This window comes from Aythya marila, assembly GCF_965140915.1.
Source record: "Aythya marila genome assembly, chromosome: 14".
Lineage (NCBI taxonomy): Eukaryota > Metazoa > Chordata > Aves > Anseriformes > Anatidae > Aythya > Aythya marila.
The window spans coordinates 18,734,845-18,761,646 of record NC_139055.1 but is presented as its reverse complement, the minus strand read 5'-3'; the positions used below and the strand labels follow the sequence as shown (position 1 = coordinate 18,761,646).

The window sequence follows — 26,802 nt, the reverse complement described above, 5'->3', positions numbered from 1 at the left end:
ATGCTTGCCTTAATCACAACCAGACTTCCAGCATGGGGCTGAAGAACAAGACATCAAGTTTCTAACTTCTCTATTAGCAGAGACAATAAAAAAGAAAAACAAAAACAACAACACAACACAAAAAGCCCGAGACCAAAGCAGAAAACAAGCAGCCCAAGACAAAAAGCCCTCTGCACACTCCGCCTGGACGGAGCTGCAGCCAGCCCTCGGTCACGGCCGTGCCACCACCCGCGGACCCCAGCCCGTGCCCCACAGCACAGATGGGGGGCAGCGCCCAGCCCGCAGCTCCTCTCCTCCTGCCTTAACCACGCTGGGAAGCACTCCCGTGCTGGGCAGCCTGCGACGAGTTTTTATACCAAGAATACGCACAGTTGCCTGCACACTGGGCGGAAAAAGCAGCCTTTCGGTTCATGTTTTCTGCTCGCGTGGCTCTCAGGCAGGGGAGCCGGGAACACGTATGTGAAATGAGCAATTTCTCAGGTTTCCCCGCCTTCGCCGCTCCCCTGCCATTATTTACATTTAGCAGGCGCATTTCTGGAGCAGCTCTTGATCCCATGCCTAGCAGGCTCCAGACATCAAGGGAAGGTTCAGCCGTCTCTGAAAGCACTACAGAAGAAAACTATTGTGGTGGCTGGCTTCTCCTCCTCCCTGTTTTATTTTGATTTTCACGTTAAAAAAAAAAAAAAAAAAAAAAAAAAACACTCCTCAGGGCATAGGAAAAAAATCCCAGCGTCAGCAGAAATCCTGCAGCTTCCTGGAGGAAAACGGAGCTCCAGGGAGCGGGCAGCAGCCACGGGGCTCTCAGCACAGGCCACGCACCCCCCCATCCCCACGGGCAGAGCCACAAAACACGGGCTGGGCCGGGCCAGACGCAGCAGCTACCAGCCAGCACCATCCAACACACCAGCTTTTAATGAGCTTGGGCTTTCTGGAGCCCTCCTGGGCATCTGCAGGACAGCTGGAACGGGAGCAGGCACAAACCTGGGAGGGCACAGATACTCCGTGACTTTGGAGCATGCTTTGGGAAAGCAGGTCAGCTTCCTGCAGCGAGGAAGGGACGAGGCAGTAACACCGCGTGGAGCAGCAGCACCAGCTCGGTTTTGATGTTTATGTAGGGAAGCCATGCGTGGTGCTAGCTGGGCACAAACGGGCTCCCATTCCTGGGTGCTGTGGATTGAACCCACACGTCTGCCTGGCTCAGCTGCTCAGAGACAAATCGCGTCAGAAAGCATTTTACTCCTTTGGGGAAAAAGAAACAAATTGGAAGTGCCCAGAGGTGTGAGCTGGGCTTCCAGCGCTGACCAGCCACAGCACAGCGGCTGCAGCCCGGCCCCGGCACAAAAGCCAAAGTTATTTCAGCACATACCCAGCGCTGGAAAGAGGCACCCCAGCCCTGCCAAGACACATGCAGCGTGTCTTTTCCATCCGTGTGACCATTTACCCTCCACGGCCAGAGCCTGCAGAAGTGCTAAAACACCGTTCAGTTCAGAACGAGCAGAGTAAACTCGGCACCTTGTAAAACGAAGCGCTAACCCAACACCCCGCGAGCACCTGGCTGCGAGCACCGGGGAGATGCGTGTTTCCACAGCCTAAAGCTTTCCACTCGCAGAGGGTACGACCACAGCAGCAGGCAAACACCCAAGCTGCGCGGGAAGCATCCAGGAAAGCCGCCTGCAGCCGGGGGCAGGCACCGCGCGCCCGGGATGCACCCCAGGCTGCGATGCCCCTCGGCACTCACCGGTCGACGGCTTCCACATCAAAGCAAAATCTCTTCTCGATTGAGTCGGTTTTCCGCCGCGTGCAAGATTTGAGGATAACAGCTTCGTCTTCTCCCTGAGAAGAGACAGAATCGCAGGTAAGGCGGAGAACAGCCAACCGTGCGCCTGCCCCCAGCGCCCACCGCACTCCCCGTTACCGCGTTCAAACCAGAGGGAGCTTCGGTAACACCAGCAACGCATCGCCTGCTAGAAATGTGTAATTACACATCCCAAATGAGGGCTTGTCTTTCCACCTTTGCAGACGTGGTTATTCCAAAACAAGGAGGTGTCCCTTCTGAAGGCACGCGGTGAGCTTCATGCACCGCGTATCGCACGGCCCACGTTTCGGGCAGGCAGGGAGCGTTGGACCGCAACTTTTGGGCAAAGCTTTATTTTCCATTGCTGAACAATGCCTCACAGACCTGGCTGTCAATTCTCACTCCAGCGCTGGCTGCATTTTTGGCAGCGTTCTGCACACACAAACCCCTAACGGGAGCAAACACGTCTTCAAATGTTTATTATTTAACAAAGCAATGACAAAACCGTCCTCCCATCCAGGCATCCGCATCCAAGCCGTGCTGGATTTCCCCACGCCGAGCAGCAGTCGGACAGGATCTGCGTGCACTGCTGTCCTCTGCTGGAGGAAGGCCCTCCTCGGGCCCTGCCAGCACAGAAAATTCTCCCTTTGCGATTTTTAAAATCCACCGATGACTCAATAGAAGATAAATCCTGCGCGTGTTCCTGGAGACGGCCGCTTCTCTGTGCTCTCCGTGCTGTTCTAGACGACACCTTGGCTGACCACCCTGTTCCCTGACATCGCCGTTTTCCAGGAAACCTATTTAGGGCCCCAGCAGGAACTCGGGAGGACAGCTCGGAGGGGTCTCTGCAGGGCTGCTCCCCATGGTCTGGCACGCTGCCTGCACCCTGCCGCTCACCGCAGGCGCGAGGCTGCTCCCGAGCTGCCCTGCTCCCCCCGGTATTTGGGGAATGCCCCGCTTCAGAGCCGCTGATATCAAACGATATCCGACGCCAGCCGCAGCCCCAGGCGTGCTCGTGAGAGGCTGGCAGCAGCAGGGACTGCTGTGACCCACGTGTGGCTGTCCCCTCCTGCAGCACCGACCCCGTGCCTGCAGCGCACAGACCCCGGGACACCCGGCCACGGCGCTCGCTGGTGAGCTGTGTGCAGCCTGCACGGGGCTGCTCAGCACAGGCAATGCTTCAGGGGGAGCACAGGGCACGAGACCCAGCACAGTGCTTACTGCCAGGATGCTGCAAGCCTCCAGACCTCAGGAGAGCAGTGCCAGAGCGGGCGCCCGCCCTGCACGAGGAGGGCACCGCGGCGTGCGGCAGCACCCACACCCCGGGCACTGGGGAAGCCGTGAAGTGGGCAGGGACCACATGAAATAACACACAGCAGCTGACGATTACAAGGCTGGCATACTTGAAGGCTAAGTTATAATGAAGATGCTCCGAGGCAAGAGGAAATTCATTTTAGAACTTGCCCTCCTCCCTTTGCCAGCTCCCTTTGCCAGCAGGGAGCCACACAGAAGCCTGCAGAGCTGCCAGAGGCAGCTCCCCTGGACGGGGACGATGCTCGCAAACCACCACAGCTGGGAACACACTGGGGGGCTCCATTGTTCCTGCTTTAGAGGAGAGGAAAGCCAGACCCTGCTACAGCTGGGCTTACGCTGCCCGGGAGCGCTCCCCCTGCACTGGCACACAGGGTCCGAAGGGAGCTGCACGCTCTCCTGCAGCTCTGCCCAAAAGGAAGCAGCTTTATCGGCCAAGCCACAGGCAGTGGGGAAGGAGCAAAACAACCGACAGCCTGCCTTCCCTGCTCCTGCAGCAGGGATCAGGGACCAGGAACCGGGTGGTCATGAGGGTGTGTGTAGCACGGCCACTGCGCTCCCAGCACTGCCACCACCGCCTCTGCCAGCAGCATCACGGCACGGCCAGGGGGCACGGCCACACCAGAGACCCCACGTGTCCCCAGGACACATCCAGCTGTGTGCCGACACTCACCGCTTTTCCTCCAGATTTCTGGTCGAACGGCACCATCGTTATCCGCTTGGATTCCCGCTCGTATGTGCAGTAATGCTTCACCCAGGCCGTACTGAAGTGACCTGCAAAGCAAACGCGGTTTTTATTCCCAGAACTAGGAGGGTTTGACTGCTCTGCCACTAATAACCTGCAGGTTTAATGATCATTAAGCACAGCGGGGTTCTGTACCTGTGCTTCTCGCTGTACTTCACCAGCGGAATAAGCACTGCCACCCCTTTTTGTTCAGGGAAGAGAAAGCAGACCTGGCAGGCACTGGGCAGGGATGCTCCCATACTCACACCGCAATACCCCAGCCACTGGGCCAGTCCTCCCCTCCCAGATTTTGGGGTCTGCTGAGCTAACTTCCATGTCCCCCACTCCAACAAACCACTTCTCCCCACGCCCCTTCGCCGCATCGCCCTGGTCGCCTACGTTTCTCCTGGACGTAGAGATAACCCTCCATCGTGTTAGGGCTGAGGTTTTTGTGCTCGTGAGGGTTCTCCTTCATCTTCTTCATCAGCGATTCAACCTCTGACCTTGTTCCTTCAAAACGGTTTCTTGTCTGCAAATCAAAACAGAAATGCAGGAGCAGAGCTAGCTGGGGAGCCACCTTCCCGTCCCTTCTTCCATTCAACTTCAATAAATTCTTAACTTTTTTGTGAAAATAAATAAACAGAGTGGCACAAATCCAGGCCTCAGGTGCCTATACCCCTTATGCAGAAAGTTACACGACTGCATTTTTCTGCCGGGACTGCTGGCAGCAGGACCCCGGCACTGGGTCAGCACAGCCCTCGCAGCAAGTGGGACCAGCAGAGCCCATGAACAGATTTTTTTTCCCTGGGCCTGGATTTAATCTAAAAGAAAAATATTACAGCAATTGGCAAGTCACTTGCATTGTAAGTTTTCTGAAAAAGATGCTCCAAAATAATGAAACCACTCTGAGTCCTTTGTCAAAAAAGAGGATTTCTCTAACACAAGAGGGAAGCGCAGCTCGCCAAACGCAGAGCCCTGCACCCAGCCCATGTCAGGCTCACAGGCACCACGGGCACGCGTGGCCAGGGCCATACAGGGAGAAACACCACCTCGCAGAGCCCCACCAACCATGCCAGCAAAAAGCAGGGCACTTCCCATGAGAGGCTGTGCTGTGACACACTCACAGAGCGGTCATGGAGCGGTGCCTGCCCGCCAGCCAGCTCCAGGGGTCACCTGGAGCACCAGAGGGAAGGAGCTGCCCCTCGGGCTGTGCCTGTGGCATAGCACTATTTACCAAAAGGAACTTCCTTTCAGTAATGTGGTGGAACACTTGGCTTCATGGCACGCACAAAAAAAGGAGAAGGCCTTCAGTAAGATCAGCGAGACGTGCGAGGTTTCTTGCAGGCCAGGCGGGCACAGCAGCAGGGGCACTTACGTTCTGGATGCTGATGGTCAGCTCCGTCTTGAAGTCGCTGAAATCCTTCGCAAGCTCGTAGCCATGGTGGTAGAAGGTAAAAAGCCCCTGCAGGAAGGCCAGCAGCTGCATTGGGGTAAAACGAATCGAGACCATCAGTCTTCCTCGGGGACTGCCGGGGCAAGCATCGCTGGCCCTTGGCCAGTGACAGCCACCCAGCAGCCCCACCAAGCCCCTGCTGCAGTCAGTCCCACTGACCCCAAGATACCCAAATCCTCCTCCTCTCCCCGCCATGCCCCTCCGCTCCCAACAGAGCTGGCTCTGCCCTAACAGCCCCTGCACAACCACAAACCGAGCTCTTGGGCAGCCAAACCCTTGAACTTCTGCTCCCAAACACAGACGAGCAAACCCCCCTGCCCAGGACCCCGCTCCCATTCACACTCTCACTCTGCTGGAAGCCAGGAGGTGTCAGCAGAGCAGGCAGCCACAGCCACGGCCACACTCCCCTGGCTGAGTTACTCTCCACCAGGAGGGAATTACTCCTTGCAAGCAGCAGGGGAGGTTTTGCATTTCCTAGAGAAGCTCTAAACGGCCTAGAACTGAGCAAAGGCAGATCCCAGAAAGCCCATTTTTAATCTCTGTCACTCCTGAGCACTTTTTCCCTTGTGAGCATTACAGTTCTCTCCAGACTTTATTTTTTTGCCCTCAGTCAAGCCTCTTCTCCTTTTAGTTGCCAGCAGACCCCGTGGTCTGGTCCATTACAGCAGAGGTGTCTGCAGAACCAAACGCTCTGGGTGTGCATGGGGCCAAGCTCACAGCCCTGTGCCCAGCACCGAGGGGCTCGCCCAAAGCACATCTCCTGCTGCCTCCCCCAGACCCCACGGGGGGCTGCAGAGCCCTGGCTCCGTGGTACCACGTCCCCCAGGACCCCTCTGTGTGGGACGGGGAGGGCTGAGCGCTCACTTACAGGTTCCACGAACTCGAACATCTTCCTCTCCTGGACCTCCTGCACCTTGAAGACGTACTCCAGGGAGACTTCGTAGAAGTGCTGCCGCACCAGGTCCACCTGGCTGTCTGCCTGCGAGCACCAGGGGGGTGAAAGAGGAAAAACAAAGTCAGCGCTGGCTGGGGGCACGGCCAGAGGGCACCTGGGCCTAACGGGGACGGGGCCGTGCCGAACGCAGAGCCACCACGGGGCTGGACAGATGGCACAGAGATTAAATATAAACCTGAGGCCCACGAGCAGGCTCCTTCTTCAGCTGAAAAAAAGGGGGTTGATGACTCACGTTCTCACCTCCCCGACAGCTGGGTAGGAAAGCACGGGTGAGAAGTGAGAAAAAGGAGCAGCCGCCGCGCACCCGACTGCGAGAGGAGGCTCTCTGCTGCCTGGAAAACCACACACAGGGCAGGGCAGGAGGCTGCCGGGGCCTCCAGCACACACCACGACGGGGTCACTGCTCAGAGCCACCCCAAACAACGCAACCCAGCCCGGGGCACGCTGCCCCAGGGACCCCTCGGGGCTGCACACCCGGAGCCCTGCCCGATAAACGCCCGCCTGCACGTTCACAGCGCCTTGCTCCTGATTTTCCCTGGGACACCGCTGTGAAATGCAACATTTTCCCCGTGACCTGCCACTTGTGCTGGGTGTCTGCGGTGCAGGGGCTGAGACATTTAACAAATCGAGCTCTGAAAAGCAGAAAATGTGATGCAATGAAGTAACTCTGCCAGGAGTTAAATGGCATGTTCGCCTCAGCGTGTTATTTAGCTGGTCAGCAGCCAAAGCAGCAGAGAATTCCCATGGTTTCCTCCTCTCCTGGCGTTCCTACAGCAGTTGCACATGTGGCCACTATCACCCTCCAGATGTGGACAGCAGGAAGAGATTAGGAAATATAAAACACCCAATCACCCGGACACAAACCCTCATCTCTCAGCCGTCAGGGTATCTAATGAGGCTTCAGGCTGCTAATAAACGGCCGGGGTTGGCTTTCCTGAAACGTTTCCATCCCACCAGCGACTGCTCCGTGCACATCTGCAGGGGAAACGACCCCAGCTCCTGGCAGGCAGCAGCTGGCCCCAGCCTTTGCAGAAAAAGCCTGAGATAAAGTTTGGGGTGGAAAATACCAGCAGATGGCACCAGCAGCCAGCACTGCTGAGCACGCACCAGCAGCAGCATCCTGCACAGCACGGCACGGCACGGTATGGCATGGCACAGCACGGCATGGCACAGCACGGCATGGCACCCCACCACCTCCTCCAAGGGCAGCTGGGGACACGCCAGCACCCTGCCCAAAATCAAACCCTGCAGGGACCGGCCAGCCCTGGCAGCTCACGGAATGCCAGGCGCACAAGAAATGACCAAAAACTCAGCATTTACCAAGTAAGCAACAGCCCCACAAAGCAGTTCGGAAGCACTAAGCCTGGTCGCCCTTCTCACGAAGCTCAAAGCCAGCGCAGCCACTTCCAGAGAAGGGAAACGAAGACGCCCGTGATTTGCCGGGGCACACAGGGAGCCTGCAGCAGAACCAGCTCCCTTCTGCTGCGCTCTTTAATTACAAACTGTCCTTTTTGATTGCTATCCATTTTGGGATCTCTCTGACTTAGTCACCAAAACAGCTCTGTCCCCTTTGATTAAGGGGAAAACCTGCCACTTGCAGCCAACGTGAGGAAAAAAAAAATAGTTTACAGCCAAGAAAACCACTGCTGTACGCTGCTTAAAGCATTCAGAAAGCTCAACAGCTACTGGCAGACATGGAAAACCAGAGGCTGCACTCACCTCCTGGAGCTGGGATTCCTTCTTCTTGGAAGACAAGTTCAAGTGCTTTTCTAGGACACCGCAGTACTTCTCGGTCTCCTTGTCGTATTTCTTTTTGGCGTCCTACAAAACAGAGCAAACGGCGCGATGCTGCGCCCCACGGCACCGTGCCAGCGGGAGGAGGCTCCGTGGGACCCCTTCCACACGGGACCCCTGGCTGGGAGCTGCCCGCCCTCCGCTCAGCCCATCCAGCACAGGAGCAGCCCCAGGGATTTGGGGCCAGGCGAGGCCCTGATGGCCAGCAGGGCAGCCAGGGAGGCGACCCCAGTGCCAGCACCCTGCTCGCTTCCCATCCCCGGGCAGCGGCTCACGCCGGGTGCCATCAGCAGGACACCGAGACTCGGATGGTTGTGGGAGGCAGATGTCGGCCCAGCCCTGTCACTGGGAAAAGCCCGTGCGAGGCAAGGCAGCTGGGTTTATTTTAAGTTTGTTATAAAAAGTGATAGCAGCCCTGCGGCCACACCCAGGGCAGACAGGCTTTGAAGAGCCCAAATTGGACGGCAAACGGAGGCAGCGGCCGCGCAGCAGCTCCCGCAGAGCAGCTCCCTCGCCCTGCGCCTGCTCCTCGCTTCCCACCAGGCTGGGCTCAGCCCTGCGCCTGCTCCGGCAAACTCTGACCCCGATCGGCACCAGGAGACGAGGCTGAGGGTCAGGCCAAAAAAAGGGTGCTGTGCGAGGCCACCCAGCCACGGGACATTCAACCGGTGCCCCCAGGGCGGCTCGCACCGAGCCCCTGCCCACAGCCAGGCAGCAGAGGCGCCCCTGGGCTCCCTCCCCGACACCTCCAGCCCCGTCTCGCTGCCTCCAGATGTGGATCTTCTGCAGGATCCCTTTTTGTGCCTTTTTTTCCTTTTTTTTTTTTTTTTTTTTCCAGCTGCATAAACCAAGTCGGATCGGCCCCGGGACAGGGCACTCTGCTGCCATGCGAACGCTGCCCCAGCCCGCTGGCACGTGCTTCTGGCGGGCAGCAGCAGGTTGTTATAACAACAGCAGAGCCACAGGCAGCGTCTGTAATTCCAGAACAAAGGCAGGAAAGAAAGGCCGGCAGGGACAGCCTGTCCCACAGCAGCCTCAGACACACGGGTGTGTTCCCGGGTTCACCCGGGGCTGCCAGAAGCCACCCAGAGCTGCAGCGTGCCGGGAAGGAGGGAGCACGGAGCTGAAGGGTTCAGGGACCTGCGAGCTCGTCTCACAGAAGGCAAATTCTGGTGCGGAGGAAGAAAAAAAATCGCTGAAACTGGCACGTGATTTTTGGCCTACGGCTCACGTCGGTGCATGACTTGGCTGCAGGTGGATTGGGAAGCACCGAGGCAGCTTCACAGGGGCTGGGCTGTCCCTGAGCACCCCGAGCCGTGCCTCTGAGCCCCGGCAGAGGCTCACGGCCGAGGCCGTGACTCGATGCAGGAGCCACCCACCTTAGCGGCGCCGATCTGCTCCTTGCGGAACTTCTCCAGCGGCGTGATCAGCACCTCGCTGGCGTTCTCGATCTGCCGGGCACACACGGGGAAGAGTCACCCGCAGCTCCCCGGGCACACCGCGCGCTCAGCCCCGTGCCCAACGCCCCCAAGGACCCCCCCCCCACAGCCCCCCGTGCCTCGTCCTCCTCCCTCACACCCGACTGGGCTCCGGCAGGGACGCTGCGCGGCGTGCCCCAACCCTGCTCTTCACCCCAGCGCACCCTGCGATGTTTCCAAAAGCTGAAAAAGCTCTCGGGGCCGTACCATGCGCATCCGCTCGTCCTCCAGGTTCCGCAGCACCGTGGCAAACTCCTGCAGGGACTTGGCTGCAAGGGACACACCGAGAGGTTCAGCACGTAGCAGCGCTTTCTTTTTTTTTTAATTCTGAGCATCCCAGTAGCTATAGCAACACATCTCCAGCGCTCGCCGCCTCCCAGGCTGGCTCTGGCTGCCCACCAGCTCCGTGGCAGCACGAACCCTGCCATGCTGGCTGCTGTGGGACCTGGGAGCAAGGGGGTTGCCCTCAAACCTCGGGGGAAATAACGCCCAAAGCAGCTGCTCAGCATGGGGGTGCCTTCCCAGTGAGTTCACTTGACTCCCAGCCCCGCTCGGATGGGAAAGCTGCTTGTGCTGAGACCGGGCACAACTCAGCCTAAAGCCCTAAAGCAATCCCGGCTCCCCGTGTGTCCCGCTGTGTTCCCACCCCCTGCACTGCCCAGCCCGGGGGGTTTGCAGCAGACCGAGGCTCCCCACGCAGCGGTGCCCGCCCTCACCTATGCAGATCTCGTCGTCCGTCTCCGCGTCACCGATGCAGTTGAACTTGAACTCATTGAGGGAGTCGGCGAACTTGCGCTTGGCTGAGGAGAGATCTGCCGGGAGACAAAGGGAGAGGGGAAATGGGGGTGTCAGCCCAGGAACAAGCCCACCGACCGCATGGCCCAGGTGGGCACAGGGTCCCAGCCAGCAACCCCCGGGGGGACCCACTCGTGGGGGTCCCTTCCTGCCCCGCACACCCCCGGGATGGGCTCTGGGGGTCCCGGCCAGCACCCCCCAAACACGCCACGGGAGAGGCAGCCCCAGCTTCTCATCGTGACAGCTTCAGGGGACCCCGAGCCCAGCGCCCCGGGGTGAACACAGCGGGTGACAATCCCATGGCAGGGCCGGGTGGTGGCACCGCTGCCCCCAGGCCCTGTCTGTGGGTGTTCCAGCAGAGGTTGATTGCTTTACGAGTCACAGCCTCTCCGAGAGCTGAATCCTATTAAGTTATTACTTCAGTGACCTGAGCGGATCCAGGCCTGGCTTTCCGGAGCAGCCCCATAGCCCTGCGCACGCACGCGGCCCCGGGCACCGCGGGGCTGCCAGCTCTGCGGGGAGCTCGCAGTGCAGCAGGGCAGGGCCTCCGGGCACGCCGACAGCATTAGGATGCTGGCCTGCTAAATCCCCTGGGCATTTCTGCGCTCAGCATCCCCAAAATCCAGCCAGCTTTTCCCTTTCCAAACACCGATGGAGAACGTGCGTGCACGTAAGGACCACGTCCCCCTCAGGCAGCCGCTGCCAGAAGAGAACCGAGGCAGAACTGGAGCACTTTGCTTTCCCTGGGGGATAAGGGACCTTAAAGCTTTCTCCGAGCATTAAAGCTGCTTTCCTGGTGCAGTCCACGAGCAAAGCTTTGCCCAGCTGCCCTCACACAGCTCCTGAGGCAGCAGCAAAACCGAAATGCCAGCAGGGACAGGGCCGGGCAGCAGCAGGGGCTCGGCTGCTCGGGGACCCCCAGGAGTTACTGAGGGCAGCAGCGGCACGGCCCCCCCAAACCTCCCCTCGGCAGCTCGGGGGCTTCACCCCGGTCCCCAGGAGCCCCGCAGCCTCCTGTGGAATGGCAACAGAGCAGTCATTAATGAGATGACGTTAATGACTCAAGGAGCCACTTCCTCCCCGCCAGCTCCGCGCTGACCCCGGGCCACCCGGCCAGGCTCACGGACACCCAGCCCCAGCAGCTGCCTGGGCAGGGGCACCCCAAGCCTGGAAGATTTTCAGAGCGATGGCCCCCAGCACGTATACATAGAGGGAGGGGAGGCTGACGGGGAAGGAGATAACTCCCAGCGTGGTGGTGATAAAGGGAAATCGCTCCCAGCTACTCGCTGAGTGACACCACCAATTCACAGGGTGCTGCAGCAGCTAAAATTAGCGGCAGGCTGGGCCAGGAAAGCAGATGGGCTGCACGGGATGGGTTAGCCCATCACATCCTCGCATCCCACTGCCCGTCAGTGTTTTAGGGAACCCCCTCGGCAGCAGGACAAGCCCTAAGTGCACCGCGAGGGATGGCGTGTGGGGAAGGGCAGGGCAGGGCAGGGTGCTCGCCCCTGCACAGAGCTCACTGACAGACACTCGCCTCCCCCCGGGCTGTGGGTGAGCAAACAAAATCCTGCAAAGGCTCAGGAGGAACTTCTGCTTTCCCTCGTGAGCCACCACGCAGCTCCCCACGCGCGTGAGTCAAAGCCGCGCTGCGCCAGTTCTGCTTCCAGCTCCTGGCTGGCTGCACCACCCGGCCACAAAATCACGCAAAAACACCACGAAGCCAGAAAAATCCTGCTGCCTGAGCAGCACGGCTGGCCTGGGGCCTGAGCACCACCAGATGGTGGTCCCGGCACGGCCGAGGCTGCTCCCCACCAGCTCTGGAAGCCGCGTGGTGGCCGAGTGCCCGCGGGGCCAGGAGCTGTGCACCCTGCAGAGCCCCCACGGTGCCCATGGCCACGGGAGCCAGCCCTGCCTCCATGCCCCAACACTACCTGTGTCTGGGGAGGGGGAAACACCCACGGGCTGAGCAGCACCGACCCCAAATCCCTCTCACCTGCAGGTAACGGGTGCAGCCGGGGCTCGCCTGCCCTCCCCTCCCGCGCCAGGCAGGGAAGGCGCCCGCGTGCCAATGCGGGTCAGCGCGCTCACCCTCAGAGTGCTAAAACAATGGCCAACTCTGCAGTCACCGGGTTTCCGTGCTGTTCCTGCCTGTCCTCCCCTCTGCTCTGGTGCCCCACGCTCTCCCTCACCTGCTGCGTTCCCCCTCTCCATCCCCACCCGGTGCTGCAGGCAGTGCCGTGCTGTGCCATGCCCCGAGGCGCCCCGCTCCCCGCACCCGTTTCAGGAGGAGGATCCCTTTCGGAAAGTCAATCTGACAGAAAGCAGGCACGAGCATGAGCACGGCATGCCAGAGGTCCAGCTGCGTAACCACGGCAACGAGCAATCTAAATAAAATGCCCTTTTAAAAGTGATGTATGGGCTCGTTACTGCAATATAGGGTTACCAGCTCAAACGGTTACGGGAACAGCTACAGTAGCGCTCCCCGTCCTGAGAACTCTGCCCTTCCTGGAGGAGGGTTACGACTCGGACAGGGTGCCAAAAGGGAGAAAGCTGCAGGCAGCTGGGGACGAGGGACGGGGAAGGAGCGGGCGGTGACACCACCACACACCCCGCTGCCCAGGCAGGGCGTGAGAGCAGCGCCGAGCTGCAGCGCTGGGGCGAGAGCCCGCGGGTACCAGGAGCTACGCGTGGGGCCCCCGGTGGGACACTGATCGGGGAGGCTGAACCACAGCCACAGCCCCACGCACGGCTCACATGCTGCTCCGAGTCCCTTGCGTAACCCCGAGCTGAACCACAGCCAGCTCCCGGCGGCGTTCACCCATGGGGTGAGCTCCCCTGCGCTGCCTTCGCGCCCGGGTCGCAGCAGCAAGGCCGCCGGTGTCCTTCGAGGCAAACCTGCTCCGGTCAGGTAACAGCAGCAGAGCTTGCACCCGTCTGCACGGCCTCATGGCTCCAGAATCCAGGCTCCTTCCAAAATGCACGGGGACCGGGAGGACAGCAGCCCGCAGCCCCTCTCCTGCCTGGCGTCCCCGTGCCCCTCACGCCCACTCCCCCCTTCAGCCCTCCCCGGGGTCACCTCCTGGCCCCGAGCACTCAGCTGCATCATCCTTCTGGGAAGCAGCTTCTGTAACCGCAAGGGGACTGAAGTGTTTGGTTTTGAAGCCCTTCCCAAAGGCATTTGGAAGCGCTGCAGAAGGCCGGCCCCACAACCAAGGCGCTCTGGTTGCGTAACCCCGGCCGTGCGCACCCTCCCGGCGCGAGGAAAGCCCCGTCCCGGGCACGGCCCCGCTGCTCCGTGCCCTGCAGAGCTGGCACCCCCTGGCACATCGCCCTCGGGGCAGCGGGGCGTCCCAAAGGGGCACCACAGGCAGGTGAAGGGACCAAAGGTGACGAGGGAAATTGGGGATTACGGGGCAGATCCGGCAGGGCACGGGGACGCGGGAGGCCGGCCGCTCGCTGCGCCGCAGGTTCAGCGCCCGTCCCCTGAAACACTCTGTTCTCACCCAGAGCGGGGTTTCTACACTTCCTGTGAAGAAACTTGCTTAATAATCTATATTTAAAGCTGAATTGGACAACAGGAACCGCGTCGCCTGCCCCTTCCTTCCCCCGCCGCAGGGAGCAGCGGGCTCGTCCGGCTGGGCCAGGCCCGCAGCAGGGACCGGGGGGTCCCTGGCAGCACGGGAGCTGCTTCCAGCCCCCTGCCCCCTGCCCTGCTGTCACTGCCACGAGGAGCATCCCTCGCCCTGCCACGCACACCCCTCACCCCACGGCACAGGGGCACCGTGTGCCTGCTCCCCGTGCCAGTGCCCGCACCCAGCCCGCTCGCTGGCATCGCAGCGCTCGCTTCTGACAGCCCCAAAGGCTCCCCCCCGACACGTCCCTTACAGCTTCTCAGAAATAAAAGGGAATTGCATCTTTAATAAATTGCATCTTTAATAAATAATAAATTGCATCTTTAATAAATTGCATTTACACTCAGTCCACCTTCTGGTTTTAAAAACTGCCTGGGCACAAGCCCCACGCGGGCACCCCTGTGAACGCCGGGGGTCTGGGCGCTTTGGGGCTGCCCCTCACGGCCCTACAGGGGGAGGAGAGGGCTGAGGGGAGGCGTGTGGCTTGCAGTAAAGGCAGGCTGACCCCACCAACAGCCCCCTGCTGCAGCCACCGGCTCTGGCTGAGCTGTTTAAGCTGCGTGGAGGCCCCGCTGCAGCTCTCAGAGCAGCTGGGACACGTAACGGGGGAGCCCGTGTCAGGCTTCTTGGGACATCTCGAGAGCAGTTCCCTTGGCAAGGAGGCTGAAGGCATCGCCAGGAATTGACCCCGCACTAACTGGGAACCAGGAGGCAGAGGCCAGGCACCGAGCCCGGGCTTTATTCACACCCCCTGCAACCAGCCTGAGGGGAAGGCACCCAAAGGCACCCACGACCTGTCCACAACGCAGCGGATCAGCAGAGCCCAGCGGTGTCCCCGTGGGCCACAGCCCCTCGGTGCCAAGAGCAGAGACGTGGGAAGTTTGGACGTGCCAAGCCCCAAAAAACCCAGCGCCCTGTCCCCGGCAGCAGGGAGGTTTCAGAGCGAGGAGCCCTGGGCGGCCGAGCACGCCGCGCTGCTCTCCAGCCCATGCATCATCATATGCCTCGCTTCACACACTCAGAGTGGATTCGTACGGCAAAATGTTTGCCAGAAGGACAGAGCACCCATTGTGGGATGAATGGGACTATTGACCGGGCTCAAACAGCAGATCAGATTTGAGTAACACGCTGAAGACATGAATTATTTTCATGGTATTTTAAGAGATAAAAGTTCTGCGCTTCGTGAAAAACAAAGTCAGCCTTTGGCAGGCCCGCCTGGTTGCACAGCTAAAATTACTCCCCGCTCCCCCCCCGAGCCAGCACCCCGGCCACGTCAGCGCCCACCCCCAAATTCCTGACGCTGCGGGAGCGCTGCCAGGCCGGGATGCTTGGCAAAGAGGCGCCCGATGAACGGCACCAAGGATCCAAGAGGGACGAAGCCAGGAGGACGTCAGGGCTCCAGGCAACGCTGCCGGAGCTCCGGGAAGGTGAGGGAGGTGTCCTTGGAGCACGGGGACAGCAGGTCCTGGGCTGCCGTGGGACGGGGACCCCGCGGGAAGCTGAGGCAAGGGGAAGCTGGGTTTGGGGAGACTGATCGGTAGTCGGAGCCCTCTTCCTTGCCCCGAAGTACCTGTGCCTTTTCTGAACTCCACCAGCCCGAACCTTCTGCAGTTTCGGGGCATTTTGGCCTGGTCCAGCCCCTGTGCTCGCCACGCTCCGGGCACGGATCTGACCACAGCTCTCCGCCCTTCCTGCGCAGCTTTTCTTAGCGCTTGTCCGTGCGCTTCCCATCACACCGACATCACTGCAGCAGCTCTGCTGACACAGATTTTGTCCCTCGGTGGACAAAAACACAGGGAAACCAGGACACCCAGGGTGGTCACTGAGCTGGTCCCTGGGGGCCTGGCATGAAGGGGCACTGCTCCGAGGCTTCCATCCGTGCGGAAATTTGCCTCTCAGAAATCTGCAATAATCCCTTCATGAAAATACATTTTAACACTTTGCATCGTCTGGGATCTCTTTGGAAGTCACTCCTGGGATGCAAACTGCACTTATCGAGATGATCCTCGCCACGGAGCTGCCAAAGCCTGGTGGCCGGGGAGGGAGGCACAGCTCCGTGCAGCCCGGGAGCTTCAGGGCTGAGCAGTCACAGGCTCCACAAACCGCAGGGGATTTTCCAAAGCAAACCACGCAGAGCACACACCGCTCGCAGGGCACAGCTCAGCCCTACCCTGGCTCTGCGTTAAGGAAGTTATTTAGGGGGGAACCGAGGCACCTAATGGGCTCCACAAACACCCGGTTCAGAGGCCCGGGAGCAGAAAGGACAGAGGTGCAGTAGGGCAGGGGCGAGGGAAAGCAGCAGAAAACCAGACAGCTTGAGCAACGCCAGAGCAGGCTGTGAGAGCTGCGCGCTGCTGCCAGGCAGGGCAGAGCAATGCCAGCCGCCTCCTGACGGTCAGCTCAGGGAAGCAGCAGGCAAAGCCAGGATGAAGCGATGCAAACGGCCCCAAAAGGGCTCTGTGGGCACCCAGGAAGAGAAGGGGCTGGAAGCCGGGTCCGGCACTGCGCCATCCTCGGGCTGAGCGGCCCCACGACGCGGGGTCTCCACCAGGAGGGGACGAGCGCAGCCACGGCACAGCAGCAGCAGCCCACGCACCCGCTGGTGCAGTGCTCTGGGAAAGCAGCCCGCTGCTCCCGCTGCGTGTAGGATGGGGTGGCCGCATGGGGACCCCCCAGCAGCACTGTCCCGGGGGCTGGTGGCCACAAAGCACCGGGGTCGTGCAGGGTGCGGGGCCACCCCGGCCACCGTGCGGCTCGCGTGCGCGGCAGTGAGACCGAGCAGAGCACATCGCTGCGCCTCCCCACCCAGCTACCAGGGCTGGCACTCTGCCCCGTGTTTATTTTCGTTCACATCCTGGTGTTGTTTTATAGCAGAACTCCCCCCAGGCCCCTCCTAACCTATAATCCCCTCGGTAAGTGGCTGCTGGCAGCGAGGCGAGCGCGGGGCTGAGCGCGCTGGGCTCCGAGGGGAGGGCGCGCAGGTGGGGGCAGAGGAGGGCTGGGAAGAAAACCAAACACAAGCGTCCAGCACACCCGGCACAGGGGAGGATACGCCAAAACGGCAAAGGCGGGTGACAGCTCAAGTGCCTGGAGAATTCGGGGGAGCGGCAGGGAAATGGAAAACCACCGCCCCGTGGCACGCCCCGAGGCAGCCGCCCGACAGACCCCACGGGGAACAGCACGGGGCTAACGGCACCAGCAGGGTCAGCAAAGGCATTTGGGAACAGCGCTGCTGCGAGGACAGCAACACGGACAGAGAGTGGCCACCGTGTCATTCCTGCTGGCTGGCTGTCAGCCCGAAACTATGAAAGACATTTCGAGCTCGTGCCGGCAGCGGGGGGTTCGAGGGCTGCGCCTCCCCCTGCCTGCGGGACGCCCGTGCCCTGCTGCCCCCACAGCCACCCCTGCGCCCTCTCCACCAGCTTTCCTCAGGTACATCACGGGCAAACGGGGCGGCTCCGTGCCCCGATGTGCAGCAGGGGCCCCGCACAGCCCCAGCCCGCTGGCAGTGCCAACAGCATCGGTCCCCCGTGAGCACGTAAAGGCTTCACCACTGCCCTGGGCACAAGCACTGACCCTCGGGGGCACGCACCCAGCAGTGTTGTGCACAGCGCCGTCGGATGGGTCACAAAAAAGCACCCAGCGCGTGGGCAGCAGCCACACTGAGCCTCTCCCCCATCCCTTCCAATGCCAGAGGAGAGCATGCACATCCCCGGCCGCTGCAGCACCTGCTTTGGGCCTCTGAGCTCCTCCGTAATTACAATTCCCCCCCTGAGCCCTTTCTGCTTCTCCCCTCTCCTTAAGACCTGGAAGGATGACCTACAGGAACAGCGCAGGTTACTCTGCCCTCATTGCCACAATAATTCATTGGCTGGAGCCTGGAATCACATTTCATTAGAATAAAACGCTCCGTCTGAGACGGTTAATCAATGTAGAGGACACTAATCCAAAAGAAATTTGCTCCTGCCCAAGTTAATAACCATTAGCAGCGCAGACGGCCGAGCGGGGCAGCCCGCGCACCGTGCCGGCCGTGTCCCCATGTGGGGGGACAGCCCCTCGCCAGCCCCCAGCCAGACACCATGTGTGAGCCCCACCGAGCAGATTACCCCAGGCAGTAGCCACGCATTTGGATTAGTTGGTTATTAAACCTAATTAGTTAACAGCCAGCCCAGCAGGGAGCCTGCTTGGTTTCTCAGCAGGCAGGTGCCAAAACATTGGGGTGCCTGGGGGGGGAAGGGGTCTGAGCCCTTCTGGTGACACCCGGGAGCTGTCACCCCCTGCGGTGGCACAGCCCCACAGCAGCAGGTGACATGGATGGAAATCTCACCTCCAAGGAAGCAGCTCTCGGGGGCACATTTGGGAAAAATAAAGTAAAAACAGCAGATAAAGGATAAGCGCTCTGCTGGCTGCAGGATGACCTGAGGAACAGGGCATCAGCCCAGTTTTGGTCCTGGGACCCCCACACTGCCCAGGGCCGGGGCAGGGTCCCAGCAGAGCAGGGTCGGCCCCACGCCCCCGGGCAGCAGCCTCGCAGCAGCCTGCTTCCCCTTCCTCCCCGGGAGCCTGCGGAAATCCTTTCGCCTCCGCTGCTCCTCCACCAAAGAGCAGGAAAAAATCCCACCGTGCTCACAGAAATGTCACCAGCGAGTGAGTCAATTTTTCCCTGATTCAACAGGGAAAAAAAAAAAAAAAAGTAAGAAATTAACCAAGTGCCAGCAGAGGCATGGGCACAAGGAGCGGCGCAGGAGGGAGCCGGGGTGACCGCCGTGCCCAAAGCACCGGGGCCACAGGTGGAAAGGGCTGGAGATGACACACTGCAGGGAGATGCCCCCATCGCTCAGGGACAAACCCCGGAGCCTCTGGGTCAGGAAGCAGCGACCCAGCACAGCAGCACCTGCGGCCCTTCTGCCCCCAGATTTTGGGAGAGGAAGAGCCGCACTCCGCCCGCCCCTCAGCGCACGCGGGGCGAAGCGGTGCCGGCCGCAGGGGGAACGCAGGCGACGCCACGCAGCGCCGGCTGTGTGCTGGTATTTCTTCTAAAACATTGCTAAGCAACCAGCATCCGACGAGGGCATCCTTCTGGCCAGACACCGGTTCTGCTACAAAAAAGCAGTGAACAGAAATCTGTCATTTCGAGTGCCGGTGGAAAGGCTCGCCCCAGCTGGCTCACAGGTAACCCCGCGGGCACAGAGCCCCCCTTCTGCCTCCCCCAGGTCCCGCAGCAGGGTCAGGAGCCACTAAAGAGATCCGAGCACGTGGGTGTGCGCCCAGACGGCCACCACCCAGCACGTGGATGTGTTGGGGGACAGCGCAGGGCCACCAAGTGCCAGCCCCGGGGCCGGCAGAGAGGCCCCGCGGTTCCCGCTGCGGCACCGACCGCGTGCAGGCGAGGCTGCAGCTCCCGTCCCTGGAAAAAAAAAAAACTTCGTGTTTTCCAACAGTTTTATGAGCTATTTATTGCCTGCCTGTAGATAAACAGTCTGTATCTTTTGAAAATAGCTTCTTCTGCACTGCAGCCCGGAACAAAGGCAGCGCTTTTGTCTCTGGGAGAAGCGCGGAGCCGGGCCGGGGGGGGAGGCGCGGGGCAGCACGCACCGAGCCCCCGGCTGGAAGGGGCACGGGGACACGCGGCACGGCCTCTCCAGCCTTAACCAAAGGTAATCAAAAAGGAAAAAAAAAACAGCACCAGGAGCCAAAAACAAGCAAAGCGACCGCACCACGGAGCTGGTGCACGAGCTGGCTGAACCCCAGCCACCGCCAGCCCGCGCCGAGCGCCGCGTGCCCAAGCGGAGGAAGCGACATCTGCGGCCCCTTCCTCAGCGCTCCCGCGCCGCCGGCCCCGGCCCATGTGCGGCGCAGCCTCGCACGCAGGGACCATCTGGCTCGGAGGCTCGTGTGCTGCGCGTGAACCCAGCCAGAGACGAGCCTGGCACTAACAGATGTCCCCTTCCCGCGCCGCACCGCGCTCAGCGCCCCGCGGCGCGTCCCAGCGGGCACGCAGCCCGGCCAGCACCGCCACCCGCAGCCCCGGTGACCGCCTTGGGGAAATGGGGATGGGATCGGCAGCTCTGCTCCCCCACACACCCCAAAGCCATCCAGGCTTCGAAGAGCCCGGGAAGCACCCCAGGTGCACGCACCCACAGCCCACAGCGGGCATGGGGCCGTCAGGATGGAGCAATGAAGACAAAGAGGTGGGAGAGCGCTCCCGGCACGGGGGGAGCGTGCCAGGAGAAGGGAGACAAACAGCCCTGCTCTGCTGGAGCGGCCGCGCCGTGACAGCTCGCTCACACGCGCGGAGGAGAGGGGAGATGATTCACGCGGAGCAGCAGTGAAGCGAACAAGCTGTGCGGATCTGAGTACAAGCTCCCCCTCGCTTTCTCTCCACTCCCCACCCACACCGGGTCACGCTAAATCTATTTATCACGCCGCGTATGAAGCTGGCTCGTTTGGCTGTGCTTAAAATTGACACGTCAGAAAGAAAAAAAAAGAAAGAAAGCGGCGATGAATACCTGGCACAGCAACATCCTCCTGCTGGGTGAGCTGCTGCAAGGTGCCAAAAGGAAGCTGAAGGGCTGCCCAAAACGCTCCGAAGCAGAAGAACCCCAGCTCGGGCTCTGTAGCATCACCTTTGCCGCACCTCGCGCAGGCCAGCTGCGTCGGGAGCCCCTCGCTGCCTCCTCTGCTCGGGCACAGCAGGGCTGGTGGAGGGATGTGAGCCCGGACAGGGCAGCCCGTGCACCCAAAAAGGCTGGGGCTGGCAGGGGGGCAGCACAGAGCCCAGACCTGGGGCTGGGGAAGGGTCAGGCACCGCTCCTCTCATTGTGGGGAGAAGCCCACGAGGCAGGAGCCGAGGAGCACGCGGTCACCTCTCTGCTCTCGCAGGGGAACCCCAGGGGACCTCCACCAGCCCGGATGGGACCCACGCTGCGTGCCCAGCTGCCACTGCTCCATCCACCTGGACGGAGGGATGAGCCCCGACGGGGTGCGGGGTTTCTCCAGTCGAGCAGCAGGTGCTGGCACTGTGCTCCAGCCTTATCTCGCTCGTGCCGGGGCGCTGCCGCTGCACTGCAGGGAGGAGCCGCAGCTCCCACCCAGCCCAGAGCAGCTGGGGCAGGGGGAAGCACAGCCCGCAGAGCTGCCCGAGCACCGCCAAGGAAACAGCATTTCCTTGTGCACGTCTTCAGTGCCATCATCAGTTGATGCCCCCAAACCACAACGCCCCTCCTGCTGCCCGCAGCGTGCCGGTAACGCCGTGCTCACACCGCTCGGCACCGCGGGGCTGCTGCTCCCACTGGCACAGCCACAGCCCTGCCGAAACTGCCGTGCAGCCAAGTGCACTGAGAGCACAGCCAGCAGGTGCCTGGTGCTGCAGGAACACCAGGCAGCCCGCCCAGAGCCCCTCCAGGAGAGGTCCCCTCTGCGCCCACCTTCAGCTTTGGATTTTCCTCCTCAGAGCACCAGCTTCCTTGCTATGCTGGCTCTGGCAGCGCAGTCAAGATCGTTTCAAAGCAGCTCGTGACTCCCCAACCCACCCCTGCCACCACCCAAGGGCTGGTTTTAACCTCTCCTGCTGAACCCCTGTTTGCAGGGCACCTCGCCGTGCCACTGCCACGTGTGGGGACAGCCACTTGTCCCGACAGCATCACCGCAGCGCTGCGCCGGGATGCGCGCCTCGGGTCAGAGCTCTACATGAGCAAGAGCTCTGGTAATGAGCTGCCTCCCTGCAGGATTTAAGAGGCATCGTCACAAATGCAAACTCTCCTGCTTGTCCAAGCCCTTCTGCTCTGCAGCTTCCTCCTCTGGCGTGGATGTGGGGCTGGATCCAGCCACCCCCGGCGCAGCGATGTGCCTTGGACGATGCGCAGCACCCTGCCGCGAGTGGAAGCATCTCCAGAGCAGGAGCACATTCCTGCTGCTCACCTCCACTGGGGAGGCAGAGGAGGGGCCTTTAGGTTGTGCTGGAAATCAAGCAGAGCGTTATTATTGTTTGTGCTGCACCTCATTTGAATAAAATCCCAGCCAGGCCCTTAAACGCGTGGCTCCACAGGCCGTGCAGGTCATGCAAAGGAGGCAGGAGCGCTGCGGCCCCGGTGCCGCCAGCAGGGCAGCTCCCCCTGCACACACCAAACCTTCCCCGCAGCCTGCAGGAAGGACGGGCAGGTGGAAAATCCCTCCTGACACGGCGGAGCCCCGAGGCTGGGGCTGGCTGCAAAACTGCACCTTGGCTGGACAAATGAAGCAGAAAAATCAGAGCCACTCAGCTCAGAAGAAAAAACAAAGCGCCACGTTTTGCCGCTCGGCTCGGTGCCGTGCCGGGCTGGCAGGGGCAGGGCAGGGAGCTGGGGGGGGGAAGCCTCGCAGTGCCCCACGCCTGCTGCTTCCCACAGGCTGCACAGGGACAGGGACACGGTGGGGGAAGCAGAGGAGGCAGCAGAGCAGAAAACCCAGGTTTTAAGCCCTGAACCGTGCCCAGTTCCCTGCTGGCCGGGGGCAGGGCTGTGACGCAGCGAGGTGGGGGTAACGTCCACCTCCCAGCTTCTGCAGATGGGGTAACTGGGACGGCCACCGGGCTCCTGGAGCATGGAGGTGTCCCAAAGAGTAGCACATCACCACAGAACCAGAGACGCCCGCTGCTGGAAACCCGGCGAGCAGGAACCTGCAGCAGCACCCCAGGGAGATGCAGGGGAAGCGGCCGGACTTCGAAGCACGAGATCCCCTCACCTGCTGCAATTCAGCTGGAACAGGAGTCGAGTGCCCGACAGAGCTCGGGCACCAGGGCAGGACAGTCAGCAGGCAGGGTAGAAGCAGCAGCTCCTGCCGAAATCACTGCTCGGTGCCTTTCCAGGCATTTCCTTATTTCCAGAATGAGCCTTGTTTATACCAGAAGGGAATTAATCGCTCAGGTTAAACAATGGAAAAAAAAGTTTCACTTTTGCTTCCAGCCAAGCTTCACCCTGGGGCACCAGCTCCCGTCCCCGCACGGCAGCCCCCTGCGGAGGAGCAGCACGAGGAGCACACAGCTGGGGAGGGCTGGATTTTGGAGGAGGTGCTGAGAAACGGCACCAAACCCGCACGGCACCGACCCCGGCACGCACGGCCCAAAGCTCTGCGTGCCGAGGAGGAGGAGGAGGAGGAACACAGGCACCCGTACCCCCTGCGATGGCAAGGCCCCAGCTCCGTGCTGCCAGGAGGAAGCCCCGAGGCCGGGCAGGGACCAGTTTGGTGGCTCCAAATTCATGCTTGGGTGCTGGCGGGATGGAGCAGAGCAGCCACACAGCACCCAGGCGGCTCAGCACGGGGCTGCCATCCCCGGCACGGCCCCGTCCCCAACCCACACACGGTGCCCGAGGAGGGGACGAGCCCATGGCACCTCTGGGCCTCCTGGGTGCCGTGCAGGGAGCCCAAAATGCACCCAACAGGGCCAGAAACCCAGGGTCAGGCACAGGGATGGCCCCGGCCACGGCCCAGGCTGCCACCAGCCCCTTCCCAAGCCCCTCGGCACAAACAGCACCCGCGTGGGGCCGAGCTCACCAAGGGACAAGGGGGTGAAGCTGGCACCATGGGCACGGCCCCTGCACACCTGTAGGGGCACGAAGGGGTGAAAAACATCCCCGGTAGTGTTGGTCACCACAACTCCTGTGCCAGAGACCACGTCCCCCGGCCTGCAGCCTGCCAGGCCGTTATCTGTGCCTCACTTCAGGTCTCTGCGTTTGCGAAACTTTGTGAATAATTTATGTGTGGCATACAGGGAGAAAGAGGGACGCGTTCCGCTGGAAACCAGGTCGCTGTCGCTGCCAGCGAGCAGGAAAGGCAGACAATGGGAACGGGGACAGCCGCTGGCTGGGGAACGCAGCGCGACAGCCCCACAGCCGCTCACGCTCCGGAGGTGCCCCAGACATCACAGGATATTCACCAGGACCAGCCCACCGCCACACGAGGTTTGTCCCCAACCTCCCGGATCCCTTTTTTTAAATGAAGTTCGGAGACGCTACGAGGCGGTGTCACCCCGTCCTGCACCTCCACGGCGGGCGGAACCAGGGTGACTGCACAGCAGCTCTCCACAAAATCCACGCGGGGACCCCCCGACACGCAGCACGGTGCCGGTGGGGCCGTGCCGGGTGCTGGGGATGGAGCCCCCTCCTCACCACGCACCCACGGCACCGACCCTGCCCCGCCGCCCCTCCCCGCCGCAGTCACGCTTCCCTCGCGCCCAGCGCCTGTCTCGAGACAAAGAGGATGTGAAACGCTCACGAAAGCACAAGAGGAAGGAAAATGCAAGAGGACACTGCCAAGACCTCAAGAAGTTTCGGTTTCAGGCTGACGCCCTGTGCTGGGAGCCCAGCCACCAGCCGAGCCCCTCACCCCGGGAGGGGAGCACGGTGGTTTCGGGGCTTTGGGGACCCCGAGCCCTGCACGCCCTCGGTGCTGACACCCACAGAAGGAGCCCAGCACGCTGCCCACAGCCAGGCTGAGGAGCACGAGCTGCTTGGAGGCACCAACCGAGGGCTCGGGAGCAGCAGCACCCATCTGCCACCAGCACCAGCTGGAGCTCCCGGCGAGCTGCAGCACCACGAGAGCCCTGCAGGGAGAGAGATGCTGAGCCGGGGGGGCCGCCAGCCCTCACCCCCAGCAGTGACAGCCCCACAGCCCCACTCGGCTTCACACCTCCGTGCCTCTGCGGGAGGAAGCGGTGACCGGGGCTGGTGCAGCATGTGGCTGGTGGCCGCACGGGTAACCCACAGGGCAAGAGCCTGCCCAGGGCTCCAGCACAAAGCCGTGGGCAGCGCTGCCGGCCCGTGGCAGCACGGCTGGATGAGGTGCTCCAAAACCAGAGCCAGGTTTGGGGTTGATGCTGCCGTGCCGTGCAGCACGGGTGCCGTCACCGGCTCCTTGACAGCCTGGCAGCCCCTCGCAGGGGCTGGCATTTAACGCCAGGACGGATTGAAGGCGGAGATGCGTTCACGGAACCGCTCGGGTTGGAAAATAGCTGGAAGATCACCGACAGAGCCCAGCACCGCACCCGCAGGGCTGCAGCACGGCCCCGCACGGCGCCCGCTCCCCGCTGCAGGCAGCGAGCGCGGGGGGACCGGGAGCGGGGGCGGCAGCGCTGGGGGCACCTGCAGCTCCTGGGGGGACCCCACCAAGCCCCCAGCAGGGCCGGGCAGGGCGGCAGCCCCCGGGACAAGGGCCGGGCAGCGTGCTGCTCTGCAATGCTCCTTGGAAAACGGAGCAGACCCCACAGCCAGCCCCAGCCCCCAGCCCCGCACACCCCGAGCTCGCCCCAAACGCGGCGGGGGCGCAGCGCGGGGTCCCCCGGGGAGCATCCCCCGGGCCCTCCCCGCCGAGCTCCCAGCCCCGGGGGGTGTGTGGGGGTCTGGGGGGGGTTTGGGGAGGTTTGGGGGGGTTTGGGGGGCCCGCCCCCGGCCCGCACTCACTCTTGAGGGCGGCGACGAGCGACTTGGCGTCCTTGATGAGCTCCTTGATGAACTTGTTGGTCTTCTCCAGCTCGGCCTCGTGCGAGCGGAGCCGCTCCCGGAACTGCGGGCTGTCCAGGCAGCACTCGCTGAACTCCAGCGCCGGCAGCCCCATGGCGCCGCAGCGCGAGCCGGCGGGGATGGACCGATTCCAACAAAAAAAATACCGATAATAATGACCAAAACCGCCCGAATTACCCCCAAATCTAACAGCGGCTGCAACGGGGCTTCCCCGCACGCCTGCTCCCTCCGGGGCCGGGCGGGGCCGGGCTGAGGCCGGGGGTGGCGGTGGCGGTGGCGGTGCCGGAGGGGTCCCGGAGGGGTCCCGGAGCCGCTCGGTGGCCGCCGCCCGGGCAGGGTCGGGGCTCGCGGCTCCCGGCGCCGCCTCCCCCCCGCCGCCGCCGCCGGCCCGCGCCGCGCCGCGCCCCCGCCCGGCCCCGCCCCCCGCGCCGCGCCCGGAGCCAATCGGCGGCCGCGCGGCGGGGCCACGCCCCCTGCGCCCGCGGAGCCAATGAGGGGCGGGGCGGGGCGCCGAGGCTCCACCCACCGAGCGCGGGCTCCGCCCCCCGGCGCGCCAGCACGAGGGTGGGCGCGAGGCGGGGCGGTAATTAGAGGGGGGGGATTGTAATTAGCTGGGGGCTGTGCCTCGGTAATTAGCTAATGCAGCCCCGGGGAAGCGCGGGGTGCGAGCCCTGGGAGCACCCTCCCTGACCCCAGCAGCACACGCCTTGGGCTGCTCCTTCTGCAAGCGCCCTCCCACACCACCCATAATTGGCTTTTTTATCATTATTTAATTATCTTTTTCTATTTTTCATAGAACGAGCTCGTTCCAGCACCCGCCACTGATACTTGAGGACAGTAACTGGGTTTGTAGGGCGCTGCCCTAGGGGATTGCAGTACCTGGATCTCCCCCACCCCCCTGCAGGAGCAGCAGGCTCCGGCTGCTCACACGCCCGAAATCCCTCACACTGCAGCAGAGGCAGCGATCAGCGCACCAGACCAGCGCCGCGTCTCCCCTTTTCCTGCTTACACAGCACCCGGCGGGCTCCCAGCATTGTGCCTGAGCCGCTGTGCAGCGGGGGGGGGGGGGGGGAGCAGCGACAGTGGTAACCCAGCCAAATCCTGCTACGACTGCATCCAAGCTGTAAGAGAACACCACCAAAGAGGAAAAAAACAACAAACTTCCATGTCCTCCTCCCTGTGGCTCAGGGCTTGCATCCCTCGCTGTGGTTGCCTGCTTCTGTTTGTATTTTGTTGTTTTTTAAGCAACCTGGTTGTCCTACACTCAGGTGGGTGCTGCACAGGGGCCCAGCAGTGCTGCAGCCCCCAGTGTAGGACTGGGCAGCCCCCAGCCACCTTCTCTGTGCCTGCAAACCTGAGCTCTGGCT

General features: G+C 62.1%; 1 protein-coding gene across 4 annotated transcripts in view; it reads right to left on the bottom strand.

The window, feature by feature from the left end:
• Positions 1-25,814, bottom strand: part of ARHGAP26 (Rho GTPase activating protein 26) — a 119,772-nt gene extending 93,958 nt beyond the window's left edge. For 3 of the 4 annotated variants that reach the window (XM_082771543.1, XM_082771545.1, XM_082771546.1), the window contains exons 1-10: positions 25,376-25,814; positions 10,227-10,322; positions 9,718-9,779; positions 9,412-9,483; positions 7,958-8,059; positions 6,152-6,262; positions 5,206-5,310; positions 4,230-4,359; positions 3,780-3,880; positions 1,739-1,833 (exon numbers count right to left, since the gene is read on the bottom strand). In XM_082771543.1, the coding sequence (XP_082627669.1) occupies positions 1,739-1,833; positions 3,780-3,880; positions 4,230-4,359; positions 5,206-5,310; positions 6,152-6,262; positions 7,958-8,059; positions 9,412-9,483; positions 9,718-9,779; positions 10,227-10,322; positions 25,376-25,529 (1,028 nt within the window). In that variant the 5' untranslated portion in view covers positions 25,530-25,814. The remainder of the gene's footprint in view (positions 1-1,738; positions 1,834-3,779; positions 3,881-4,229; positions 4,360-5,205; positions 5,311-6,151; positions 6,263-7,957; positions 8,060-9,411; positions 9,484-9,717; positions 9,780-10,226; positions 10,323-25,375) is intronic. The other variant, XM_082771544.1, reaches the window with a different exon arrangement.
• Positions 25,815-26,802: the final 988 nt, after the last annotated feature.